This window comes from Urocitellus parryii, chromosome X (genome assembly GCF_045843805.1).
Source record: "Urocitellus parryii isolate mUroPar1 chromosome X, mUroPar1.hap1, whole genome shotgun sequence".
Classification (NCBI taxonomy): domain Eukaryota; kingdom Metazoa; phylum Chordata; class Mammalia; order Rodentia; family Sciuridae; genus Urocitellus; species Urocitellus parryii.
This window is the reverse complement of record NC_135547.1, coordinates 62,955,934-62,970,583: the sequence shown is the minus strand read 5'-3', so window position 1 is coordinate 62,970,583 and position 14,650 is coordinate 62,955,934. Positions and strand designations below refer to the sequence as shown.

The 14,650-nt window shown below is 30.4% G+C and overlaps 1 protein-coding gene across 1 annotated transcript in view; it reads left to right on the top strand.

The window, feature by feature from the left end:
- LOC113199935 (uncharacterized) overlaps positions 1-14,650 on the top strand; it is a 433,183-nt gene that overhangs the window by 379,981 nt on the left and 38,552 nt on the right. Inside the window, exons 8-10 of the mRNA XM_077793630.1 lie at positions 6,628-6,676; positions 9,864-10,087; positions 13,553-13,626. Coding sequence (XP_077649756.1) covers positions 6,628-6,676; positions 9,864-10,087; positions 13,553-13,626 — 347 coding nt within the window. The remainder of the gene's footprint in view (positions 1-6,627; positions 6,677-9,863; positions 10,088-13,552; positions 13,627-14,650) is intronic.

Here is a 14,650-nt window from a genome sequence, read left to right as displayed (position 1 = left end):
AGACCCATATGGGGGCCAAACAAACATGGACTGAAACTTTTAAAACTGTATTAAATTCAATTTAAATTAAATTAAATCTTTCCTCCTTTTAAGTTGATTTCTCAGTCTTGTCACAGAGATGGCAAGTTGAATAACAAGTGTCAAAAATACATGTCTACTTTGTTATATATAAATCTTGTTTCAGACAATAATCTGGGGTAGGAGAATGAATGCCATTCATAGTTCAGAGGATATATGTTACAGATTTGTTTGTTTGTTTTTTCTTTAAAAATTATATATTGTACCTTGATCAAAGCATTCAACCCCTCTGAACCTTAGGAACCACATATGGGAAAGGAGGTAATGAAATTAAGTTCTCTCAATTTGAAATATCTCAAATTTTGTGAATATCAGTTTAGTTATTGACCAGGTATTTTAAAAACACTTTGAGAGCAAGGGGCTTCACCTTATTAATCTTTATAACTATTACATTGCTTGACTATAGATAGTCAATATTGGTGGACATCAATTGAACTGTGCCATTATATCAGAATAGTAAATTGACACTTTCTACATTCTAAAACCCAAAAGTATGGAAAGTTTTTAAGGACTGCCCTTTTATGATTCTGTGAATATTCTTTCAAGGAATAAATTTAATGTGAGAAAGATTGGGCACCTCCTATGTCCTAGGCTTTGACAAAGATTATGTTTACTGTACTCTTCATTGTAGAGTCATTAATAGAGAAAAAGAGTGGATATCATAAAGAAACCACTTTAAAAGCATGATAATGTATGTTTATCTATAAACTATGCCTATTAAAAGACTATTTATTCAAATACCATAGCCATAGCCTAAGGATTACCATTCATTTGTTGGAATATTAAAAAGAAATTTTCAGGACTCATAAACTTAGAAATTCAAGCCTATAGTGGAAGTGGACAGTACAGAGGACAAATAAAGCAGTTGGCCATAGATCTGAGGATGGAAAGATTTTTTAAAATGGAATTTTAATTGATACTAGGGGGCAGTGACTAGAATACACTGTATTATGATCAGAGATTTCAAAAGGTAGAAAAGTAGAAATGAGAATGCAATAATAGGGTTAGTAAATATGGTGACAATAAGGAAACTGACTTGGCGAAACTACCAGCTATCCACTGGGATTTAAAGCTAATATTACCAAAAGAAGGATTAGGCCCTATTGACACCTAATAATAAAATGCTGAGATGTGAGTTTGATATAAGTGCAGTGGTTAAATTTTTCAAAGCACTTTCAAATCCATGGGATCCCATTCTTAATGCTATGTCAATATATTGAGTAAAACATAGAGAAAAGAATAAAAGATAATTCTTAAAGTAGACATCTATTTATATAGTAATTTAGAGCCATCATAACTTATCCTTAAAATAAGTTATGCCACCAGCTTTTGAGGGTAACTAAAATTTCACATTTGGAGTTTTTAAATATCCCCAGCCTTACCTCCAATTCAAAATTAAGGTTAAGAAAAAAGATGACTTCTAAGTCACACTTAATTGGGCCTTGTTAGCTTTGAGAAAATAGGTATCTATTGTTCTGTGATAAAGAACATCAAGCAAAAAAGCACAATGACAAAGCAGACTTCACACTTTTAGTTGGAAATAATCCTGGAGGTAAATGCATCTGATTTTGTTCCTATTTTAGGAATCATCACACTTTATTCTAGATCCTAGATAGCACGGAAGAACTTGAATGCAAATGTCATGAGATACACCAAAGTTCACATTGTAAATTGGAAACATTGCAATACTAAAAGCAGGATTTCCTAATTCTTGATGATACATTATTCCTGAATAGCTGTTTTCACTATTATTACATAAACAACATTTAAAGTGATAACTTTTCTTAAAGCCTGACCTCTTATAATAATTATGATTTTAGTCACAGAACCTCTAATTATTCCTTAAATAATTTCTATTCAATCCTAATTTTAATTTTTGTAGAAATGTTTCATACCTAATGAAGAAAAAGCATCTGATTTGAAAATTAAAGTGAAACTCTGAATTTCTCAGTTTTAAAAATATAATTCCTTAGCTGGTCACTGCCCACTATATCTACCTGATGATAATTTTGAAAAATAAAGCAAAATGATAAAGCTAATTCTTAAAACAATTTAGTAAAATTATTTTTGAATAAAAATTTTTAAAGACACTTCATAAAATGTTAATGGTTTCTATTTAAAATTTTAATTAGAAATTCAATCTCCCTATCTACCTTCTAGAGAAATTACTTTAAAATAAATTAGATATTTTGATAAAATAATTGTCTTAAATCTTCAAATGAGATTTCTCTATATTTTCTTTAATATTTCAAAATGATTTCCTGCATTTTTAAAGTAGAAAGTGAGATTAGTATTTCAATTTTGCCTTTGAGGTGTTTTGTCATAATCTCAGTTTATTCCTGTCAAAACATCAAAATAGTCAACCCAAATAATGAAAAAATTAAACTGTCAAATGCTTTGATTTTTTTACACAAAGTGTATAATTTTAGAGAAAATGTCATTCTAAAGATATTTTAAATCAAGATATTGTAAATCAAGTAGATAGTCTACAATATTATGAATAGATTTCAATAGATATTAGACTTCTCAAAGTATAGGGTGCAGATAGAGATATCTCTATTTTAAACTAATTATAAACAAAATTTCTATAATTAGAGATTTGGGTGTAGTTTGACAATTCTACCACTTTATCCTTTCTTTTGCAGTCCTTAACTAAAGCATAAATGGTCAAACTAGGAACTACTGACGTTTCAGGTCAGATCTTTATTTTCTGTGGGGGCTGTTATATGCATTGTAGGGTGTGTTTGTAGCATTCTAGGCCTCTACCTTGATGCCATTTATGACAACCAAACATGTCTTTAGAAATTGCCAAATGTTTCCTTATGGAGCAAAGTATACTCTTCCCACAAAAACGCCTGCAATAGTATAGAGGAAAACAAAATACTTGTGGAAAAAATAAAACCTACTTCCTTATTAATGGACAAGACATTAACACATATCCTGATTCATACCTCTATTCTAAACAGTAAACTGTGTTGGATACCAAAATGACTCTTTTTTTCTCTTTTCCTGTGAAGTGCTGGATGCACTGCAACCAGAAGACAAAAATGAAATTTTTACACCTGCCCGAAAGGCCTAGGGCTTCTTTAAGTACCAATCTGATGAAACAAAAGGACTTAAAAGAAAGGAAGCATAGCATTAACTTTAAATTCAGACCATCAATAAAATATAGCTTAACGGTTGCCTTGAACTCTGATTTTTATTTCAGTAGTTTAGCAATCATAAATCACATTTCCAAGAAATAGTTATTAGTACTGAGTAATTCCTTTTTCATGGAAAACTGCTTGAATTTCTCTAAAAATAAATGTAGATAATATTTTCTTTTTTTATGTTTCTGTGTGTCCCCTGAATTCTCTTTCTTCTTTCTGGATCCGTTTTCGGTTTATCATGGTCTTTCTCTTCCATTCTATTTCTATACCCACTTCCAAAAATTATATTATACTATATTATAACATATTATATTATTTTAAAAACATTGGCATTTTCAATTTAAGATTGAGGAAATAGGAAAATTGACTTGAATTGCTCTGTCAGTTGATGGTTCTTGATGGCTGGTGGACTTTGTTTTAGGGCAAGAGTTCTCCAGCTAGTGTCCACAGACCATCAAACATTCTATCACAAGTAGAATTCAGTGGATTCCATGAAGGTGGAAAGTTAAAAATGCATCTTATATACATTGAATTTTGCTGAACTTTAACAACATTTCATTCATAAATGAACAAAGCAGTAAAGCATAATAGTATTCATAATGTTTGTGCCTTTTCCCCAAAATATACCACATTTATATATCACATACTAGTTATTGCATATATCTTAATGAATAATTTATATTAACCATTCTTTCAAAATTGTAATAATCATTAAATCTGCTGATAGATGTTTATATAATTGAAAATTATCTCTCAGTATTTTGAGAACTTTATTTAAGGAAAACTGATTTCTGTTGTAATCCTATGTAATTTATTTTATGCCTTAAAATATTATTCTGATAATAGGTTCATAAATTTAACCAGACTCAGTTAAACCAGTCTGGAAACTAAACCAGAGTTCAGTGACAAAGGAAAAAAAATCGTCTGATTTAAGGCATTCATAAAGGAAAAGCATCTGTAACTTGGTCCAATAACTCTAAAACTGTCAAATTAATGGCAAAATGAGACACATTTATGTATGGAGTTTAAAAACTTGGAAATCATTTGAAACCTACATCTCTGAGTATTCCATCTTAATATTTTATTTTTGGCCTTCTGTTTGTTGTATTATTGACTACTTTCATTTCAAATAATAATATTAATTTCTATCATGTATTGAATATGTGCTCTGTGTCAGGCATAATAACAGGTAAATTTGTGTTTATGTGGGGAAAGTCCTTGGGATAAGGATGAAGAAATACAGATTCAAGGGAAATGGCTCTTCCTGTTAGGCCATTGACTGTGATCATAGACAAAACACTGCTTCATTCTGAAATTATTTTCTCATCTGTAACATGGGAAAATTTAGATTTAATATACTGAATTTATAGGATTTTTACATGATCATAAGAGACAATGAATAAGAAAATAATTGTGTACACTTTAGAAATTCTATAAATAAATAGTCTAAAATTTAAAATATTATATAATTAAATTTTTTCTACTTCCAAAATTAAAAAGGAAATGGCATTGTTAACACAGGCATGGAAAAATAAATGAAAAATATTGGAAAAAGGCATCATAAGGAAGAAAACTACACTCATTTCTTTAAATAGCACTTGCTTACAATTTTTTTAAAAATTAAAAAAAAAACATTAATCTCTGGGGCTAGGTTTGTGGCTCAGCAGTAAAGCGTTTGCCTAGCATGTGTGAGGCCCTGGGTTTGATCCTCAGCACCACATAAAATAAATAAAATAAAGGTATTGTGTCCAACTACAACTAAAAAATAAATATTTTTTAAAAAATTTAGTCTGAATTATGAGTTTTAAATGAAACCACCAAATGCCATTGCAATGTAAAGAATGTTATAGCTAAATGTCTTATCAGATATTTTTTAATAGAGGAAGATCTCATTGCATATACACATTTGACACAGGCACCTTATTCAGTAAAACGGATGCAAAACTCAAAATGTTGCTTAGTTTACGAATTTAGAAGTCTTATATAAATATTTGGTAAAGGGGCTGGGTTGTGGCTCAGCGGTGGAGCGCTCGCCTAGCACATGCGAGGCCCTGGGTTCGATCCTCAGCACTATGTAAATAAGATAAAGATATTGTGTCCAACTACAACTAAAAAATAAATATTAAAAAAAATTTGGTAAAATATTGCAAGTCAAATCTACCCTCTTACTACTCTAGATATATCAGTACAATTATTACTGTTTTAAGGTTTTAAATTATAGATTTAGTTTTATTATTTTAATAGTGGTGGGTTTTTATTGTTAACTTAAAAATGTTGGGTTCATGTATGCACCAAACATGAGAGTGTAGTAAACATCTTAGTAGGAAGTATGAACTGTTAATAGAGTTTACTGATATATAATGAATTAAACTACAGGTGATGGGTATATTACAGAAGAATTTTAAGTTTTCCAGCTTGTGTTTGTATTAATCTTGTTATCATTCAAAGTTATACATACATTTAAATGGAAAGCTTCCAGGAAAAATATAAAACACTAAAATTGACTCAAGAAAAATTAGCATACCAGTGACAATAGGCTAACATAAAATTTTTGTGAACCATATTTTCTCACACTTTAATAGTCATTCTAAACTTATGTAAGCTTTTTTGAATAGCATTATTTTGCTACCAAAAACAAAATGACAATCTTTGTCATGGCCAATTAATGGTATAAATGCAAAATTTTGAAATATGTAATAGCAATTCCAGTAGCATATTAAAAGAAAAATACAATGTGTGGAAATAGGGTTTACTTCAGAAATTCAAGGAGAATTGATTACCTTTTTATTTTTTGTATTTTTATCTGATACACACAAACATAAATGTTGAATACATTAATGGGATACCATGTAATATTGGTACAAGTATATGTTGCATAATGTTTGACTCAGGTTAAGCAGATTTATCTCCTCAAACATGTATAAATTATTTGCAGGGAAAACTTTTAAAATCATTTCTTCTGGCTTTTTGAAATGTATAGTATATAATTGTTATCTATAATCACCATACTGTGCAATAGTACCCCAGAGGTTCACCATACTGTGACATAGTACCCATTAATCAACCTTCCCCCCCGCCTTACAATGTGCCCAGCTTATGCCAACCACCATTCTATTCTCAACTCAAGGAGAATTTATTAGAAGAAAGCCTATTAGTCAAATTCATCACATTAAGGTTAAATAAGAAAATTCATATATTGCTTTCTCATATAGAAAAGTTATTGGATACATTTACTAGCAACTCCTGATTTAAATTTTAAAACTCTTCTGTGATTTCTTTTTAGTTTTTAATATGTTTTTAATATTCCTTCTATAATTTTATATGAAGTTAACGTGTTATCATTGCCTGGTCTAACAGAGATAGCAAAATAATTATTATTTGCATGTCCTTTTCTTTGTAGGCTTTTATAAATTTTTTCATGAAGGCAAAAGCCCAAAGCTGGTTCGATTGTAAGTCTCTATTTGTTGGCTTTGTTCCCTTCTGTTTCCTGTAAATGCATTTCTGTCAACTGCTTTTTATATTGGGGAGCTAAAGCATAACATTGAAGTATGGGCTATCTTAGAGATGTTAAATAATTTTTGTAAGAATGTTCACATGATCAAACAGATATATATGCATGCATGCTACATGAAAATTTCCTATATACTACTGATATAGGAATGTGGGAGTGAACACACTGGGGTCTAAGAATTGGACATGATTCAAACTTTCATTTTTCACTCCTTTTGTCAGTCTCTTTTTAAACTGCTCCAGTTTCATAAAATAATTTTACTGGAATTAAAGATGAACACCTTAATATTAAATAAGCCATTAGTACTAGCTAAAATGATTCATTTATTTTATTATGTTTTCTGCCTGGGCTCAACTGTTTATAATGATGTGACAGCTGACCAGATTGTAAATTTGGGTATCTTATGTGGGACAATAAATTAGGTTTAAAAAAATGAAGATTGTAAATTGTGTGACTACTAATTAAGTTTTTAGAATTATCAAGTAGGGGAAAATTAAAATATGGTATATAGATATTAAGGTATTTTTCATAAGCCTTTACTTTTCATCTTCCTTTTAGCATAAATCATAAACAAATAGAGGGCCCAATTTGCTTTCTGTCATTCCACTAAAGGGGGTCCTATTTTTCAGACAGTTGGGTTTTATAAATATTGTAATGAGATTATTTTTATAAGAAGCTCATTTTATGATTACCCCTAATACCAGAACAGATTTTTGCTGTCAGGAAAATTTTACCCAATCTACCTTCAGTGAATAAAATCCGCATTTCAAAAGTGATATTTTAATAAATCATTAAAACATTCATACTTAATATGAAGCCAGTACCAGCTCTTATAGGGATCCTAAGCTATCTGGGGTAGGGGGGGTAATAATAGGCAAAATGGGAATCAGTTGTAATTAAAGATCAGCAATTAGAAATAATATTGCAGGTATCACTTGAGATTTGTTGTCCTTATTTCTTTATCAGTAATGCAAAGAATTGCACTAGACACTCTTTAATGTTCCTTCTACTTAAAAATTCCCTGTTGGAAAATGATTTATCTGGAAAAAAATCTCCAACAGTCGAAGGAAGTGATAGTAGCCACAATTTGAGGTAGCAATTTTGCAAGAGTATTAGAATCTTCCAGTCCTCATCCACCCCTCATAATTTTATCTGTGAAAACTCCCATGAGAAATGAGCAGCCTACTATATAAGCAGTACCATGGTTTTCAAATTCTGTTGTACTGCTTTCTTTAATAATTTTCTCTTAAGATATAGTTGACCATAGGAAAAATGTAGTGCTTCATTTAGCTTTATGAAGAGACCTGTACTTTGAGTATATATACTTTTACGATAAAAAGGACTTAATATGAGGGACTACTCAACTGATAACTTGCTTATATTAGTAGAACCCTAGAAAGTCCAGAATGAAAACAATAATCTGGTAATTAGTGTAATTGCTACAAGCTGGACTCTGGAGTAATGAGTCTTTCAAAGGGCAATTATAAATTTACAATGTCATATTAAGGCAATTGTAATTAATGAAAACTGGATTTTTAAAATAAAATGTGTGATACCTTAAATAAATTTATTTAAGGCTTTTAAGGAAAAGTAACCCATGAAGTGAGGAATTCAGTACAAATAAGTTCTCTGATACCCAATTATCATATCCAGTGTACAGAGATGCTTTAAAATAATGAGAAAAGTGAGCCAAATGCTGTTCTCAATCATGTTCTTAATTTTATTTATGTTGACACAAATAAGCATTGATTTGTGTCCAATAAATTACTTTCACTTATATCACAAATTATTTAAATTTTAGGTAAAATTTTTATAGTTTTAGGCTATTTACCTACATATAGAATAAAAGACTAAATTATTGAGATTAAAACTATAGTATCCATTGTGTCACAATAAAATAATAGCTATTAAATGGATTTTTTTCTTAAATAGTAACAAAACTATAAAATACATAAGACTAAGCAATATGAAATGTATAAGATATATAAGGAAAAATAGATTGTTTTAGAAAGAAGTATTGAATAATTGGTGACTTAAATAGCCATATTCCTGATTTAGAACACTCAATATTATAAATTTGACAAACTTCAAATTAACTTTAAATGTAATGTTATTTTAAGCATTTTTAATAGAATTTGTTTGGAAGTCAACTGTAACTCTAAAATTTCATCTGGGAAAAAATTTTGAGAAAAATCTAAGAAAATAATTCTAAAATATTAGGAAAGAATCTACTCTAATATACCCTAAACACCCAAGATACATAATACACTATTGTAATGGCAAAAATAAAGGTAAAGATATTTTGAATGAAAAAATTGAAAATATAAAACAATTTAAAATATAAAGATATTATTTTACATCAATGGGGAAAAGGCAGATCATTTAATAAACAGTTTGGAGCAACTGTTAAAACATTTGGAAAGGACAGGCATGGTAGCACAAGTCTGTAATACATGTGACATGGAAGGATGTCAGAAGCATAATAAGTTCATAACAGCTTCAGCAACTTAGCAAGACCCTTAGGAACTTAGTGAGAAATTTTCTCAAAATATGAAAATAAAAGAAAGCACTGGGGATGAACCTGAGTGATAAAGCATCCATGAGTTCAAACAACAGTACCCTCCAAATTTGTATATTGGAAGAAGAAATACATCCAGGTCCCAGTATTATATAATACATAAAAACCATTACAGATGAATTAATGATTTGAATTTCTAAGCAAAATTAAAACAGAAAACAGAAGTTATTCTTATCTGTGACTAAATACTAAAAATTATTTATGTAAAAAATGTCATAAATGAAGGCCAAAGGCAAATAGTCTTGGAGAAAATATTTGTGATATATATGAAAGTAAAAAGGTAAATATCCTTAATATTTCCATCATTAAGACCAACATTAACAGACCATGAGAAACAATGGCTAATGTATAGTTAACAAAGAAGAAATACAAATGACCATAAATAAATAAAAGATATAGATATTGCCATTTGTAGTGAGAAGAAAAATTTTGTCAAATATTGATGGGTTGTTAGATTATTGTAAACTTGTGAAAATGTTATAGTAATTAAAATCTACATTGTTATGGTATCCAAATTAACATTGTATTCCTATGTTTGTTTTTGCAGTGTCTTGGTTTAGAAGGGTCTTGCCCTCATTTTTCTCTGAGGAAGACCGATTGTTTTGTTTTAGAACTCGATTTTGTGCAATGGCCTGTACTGAATTGGGCCATGGGAAATGCGAGGGATGGCTTTGGAAAAAAAGAGAGTCTAGAGGAATCTCCTTTTTTAATTGGAAAAGATACTGGTTTATTTTGAAACACTCAACTCTCTACTGGTTCTCACACCTGAATGTAAGTGCACCAGGAAGGAAAGAAAATCATTCACTGAGTCATAATAGTCCTTAATCTTTATATTAGCATTAAGGATATAAATTTCTGAAAAATAAAGGTATGCTTATAATATTTAATGTTAGGTGGTAGGCCATTGATGCTACTTCTTTGCTTTAAAATGATATGTAAAAAAGGCATATAATTAATGGTTTTGCAATAAAAAATACCTGCTTTGTAATCCAAATTTATTATATTGAAAAGATTGGGCAAGTTAATTAACTTCTCTGAGACTCATTTTCTTCATTTTTCTCATGGCACATAATAATACTTGACAAATATTTTCATCCCTTTTTTTCTTATATGTTGATCCTCTTCCTCACAACCAGATACGTCTCTACAGACTGAAATGTGCTGGAGACTTTTAATTTAAATAAAAGTGAGATGAGTAAGACATCTTTCAATGGTTTTGAAAGCAAACCAAGAAAACCAGGGGGTTTTCTTTGTTTCTGTTTTGTGTTTTATGAGTTTATTTTTTCTTTTTGTTTTTATTTTTTGTTTTGTTTTGTGGCACAGAAAGGTCATGTTGACGGAAATATGTCATTAAGCTACCCCAGTGGGGAGAAAAATCTAGAACTCAGAGGAAATTTCCAGCTTTCACCTTAACTATGTTAGAATTCTTGAGAGTGTTCTTTATACTTTCTTCAGTATTTCACTCCTAAGTGTTCTCCAATCTCTTTTCTATTTCCATTACTCCTTTAAAATGACTTTGGTAAGGTTATCATGAGTGTCCATGTTGCTAAATCCACAGACGTTTTCAGACCTTGTATTTACTAAATCTCTCCATATTTTTCTCCTGGTACTCCTTCTCTATCACATTTGCAGGATTATCCTACTCTCTTAGGCCATTAAAATTTCTTCAGGGGGCTGCGGTTGTGGCTCAGTGGTAGCTCAGTGGTAGAGCACTTGCCTAGCATGTGTGAGGCACTGGGTTTGATCCCCAGCACCACATAAAAATTTTAAAAAAATACAAAACAAAATAAAGGTATTGTATCCATCTATAAAATATATACATAAAAATTTCTTCAGGCATCAATTCTAAGTTCTCTCATTATTCTGCTCTATTTTTTTTTTAGATTATTTTATCCATGTGTGTCTATCTGTATACAGAGGCCACACATATTTATGTCTATAACCCAAAATTCTCTTCAGGATTAAAGATCATACAATTAGTCTCTTTACTGTGATATCTCAAGAGTGTCCGCTGTGTATAAAACAAAATTCATAATTTTGGCATCCTCAAAATGGTGACTCCTTCCTGTGATTTTCTGCTAAGGAGTTATTCTTTCTCCCCCTACAGATCTTTAACCACTTTTAATTATCCATATCTACTCCTGACCAATAATATAGCCAAAATATTGCTCAAATTTATCAATTTATCTCCATTGTCACTCACTGCCTTCCTACTAGCCTAAGCTATAATTATCTTTCACTTGAAAAATTTTAAGAGCTTCCTACCTCACTACTCAAGTATGCTTTGGCCACATTATATTTTGTTCTTCCACTCAAAACAGGGAAATCTTTTCAAAATGCAAATTTGATCATATATTTACTACCTCCCCTCACCCTGCTTTCTGTCTATCCTCATGAAAAGCCATCAATAACTTCCCATTATTCTTACACCAAAAAAAAAAAAAAGCTTACCATGAACTACCCGTTCTTACACATATATATGTGATACCTCTTCAGTCACATCTTGTCCCACATACACTGCAGTCTTACATTTCAGCTCCACTGGCCTTCTTTTATTTTCTCTAATGTGTAATGTTCCATCCAACCACAGAAATTTTGCATATGTAATTCTTTCTTCCTGAAATACTTCATGATCCTCTCACCTGGTCAACTTCTAGCTTTCCTTCAGATCTCCCTTTAGGACATTACTCCTTTAGGGAAAGCTTCCCTGATCCCCCTGTACCAACGTAATCAATTCTTTTAAGCTCTTATAGCATTGTATACCTCCCCTTTCCCAGCATTTAACACACTTTTTCGTTTTACTTTGTCATTTATATTCTTGTATCAATGTCTGTCTCCTCATTAATCATAAGTTTTCACAAGTACTAACTCAGCTTCTCCCAACCTCATCCTCACCAGTTCAACCACTGATCTCATTCATATGACACAATGTATGTGCTCAATAGATAAAACTTGAATTGATGAATAATTGTGATTATTAAATGAGTTACTATAAATAAATTGCCTTTGGACAGTGCCCACCATATAAATCCTCAATAAAGTTTATTTCCCACCATATACCTTTATTTCCCAACTAATTTGAAAAATATTCTACTTCAAATGTGAAATTTGAAATTTTTAAAATACTTGAAATTTTTAAAGAGCAATTACAAAATACCAAATAATTTCACGCTTCTTTCATATTCCCACATGATAAATATCATGCATCTAATCCCTATCCAAATTAAACAGGAAAAAAACAGTGAATTATATCTGCTATGTTTTTAATTTATTAATAAAATAGTCTTAGAATTAATTAGCTTCATTCAAACTTAATTAGAGTTCTGGTGACTTTTCATGGGATTCAGTTTTATATTTTTTTCCTTCTGACCCTTTGTCAGATTTTTATTAAATGTATGAAATTTTGATTTTTTTAAATTCAGTTATTGCTAGGTTTATATTTTCACATAACTTGAATACTTCTGTAGAATCTTTTCCCTGACAATTACAATGCATGTTAGCAACATTGCAACATATCAATAATCTGTTCCACTTTTTTATCCTTGAAGAAATTGTGACTCAGAAAGAACAAGTGACTTGGTAAGCATGGACAGAATTACAATTACCAGACCTTACTAAGCTCTTTAAATAAGTTGGAAGATGTCCAACCATGTATCATTTTATAACAATTTCTTAGAAATTTGATGGGTTGCTTATAAAAGGTAAGATAATAAAGACACAGGGAATAAAAGACTATATTGCTCTCTTATGTCATACACTAAACAATTTCATGCATAGAAATTTCATTATTAGAGTTTTTTGAAGAGATATGAAATAGGAAATAATTGGTATATGTGATCTCCATTCTACATTACAAAATGTAAGTTTTGGAAATGTGTTAAATGCTGCTATAACTGCTGTTTTTGCTGGCCTTTGATGATAAATTGTTTGTCTGCTTTGAATGCCCTAATGATGCTGAGAGCTGTTTGCATATTTTGAAGTAACTTTGTACAATCATTAATGTAAGAGTTTGGTTTTACTATTGCTGGTTTAATAACTGCACGGTCCATTTGCTTTGCAGAAAGCTATTTCAAGTGCATGCTAAGCAAACTACATTATTCAACAAGCAGTCTAGAAAAATACTGTTCATTATAACACTGGTGACCTGGCTATCAGGTGTTCATTTCAAAGTCTAACTCTCTCAGTTCAGCATTTTCCTTATATTAATTTATTCTTTCCTTTTTCCAATTCTTATAGGACTCCAAGGCTGACGGTTTTATATATCTACCTGAATTCCGAATTGGCTTAGCTCCACATTGCAGAAGAAACCAGTAAGTAATAGTAGATCCTTAAATTCAGAGTCCAGATCAGCACTGTGAAATAGAAATATAACACGGGGCATATTTATACTTTTTAATTTTTTAGTAGTCACATCCGTGGTCCTTCAGACTATTAGTGTTCTAGCATTATGCTATGATTGAAATTTATAGTTGATAGATTTCACACTTGTAACTCTTTCAACTTATGATAATACTCTAGTTCATTTTTACCTTCCTTGATTTTATATGTAAAATATTGTAAACATATATTATTTTTCTTTGGGAGGAGTCATGATTTTATTTCATGAATTCTTTCTCTAACTTACCATATTGCAATACCTACTATGTTAAAATGCTCTTCAAATGATAATTGTCTGCCTGATTCCCATAATTAAAGAATGTGTCCAAAAAACTATCAGCAAGCTTTGGAGAATGGGAATCAATCAGCATCAATTTGTTTTTTTTTTTCCTTTTATTCATATAGCCAATTTAGCCTGTTACCAACCAAGGCTTACAATTAATCAGGAAGTGGGCCCAAAATAAATATAATGGTTTCTTCTTCTCTTCTGGCTATTATTCTATAAATTATTTGATGAACTAGATTAATGGATCCACCAAATTTTAAAGATACAGCCTATCTAAGTAATTAAGGACAAAACCTACCACTGTCAAAAATAGAAAAATTCTGTAAGCCAAAGCTGTCTACTTATGCTATTTTATCAGTGCTATAAAATTAACAACTTAGAAAGATACCAGTATAAACAAGGAAATGTTGAAAGGGTAAGCATTTATAAACTCCTGGGTGTTATAATTTTCTACTATGTTACTTATATTCTTATTATGATATATCTGTCTTTATGAGACTTCAGAACAGATGAACTGAAACTTGAGAAAGTGCAAGGAAGACAAACAAATCCAATCAAAATTATACACAAATAGATTGCATGGGGAAATATTAAATAAATTGATATGATTTATTGGTAGAGAAAGTGATGGAATTACTAAAATGTATTTTTATTATATAAAAATAGTTGGG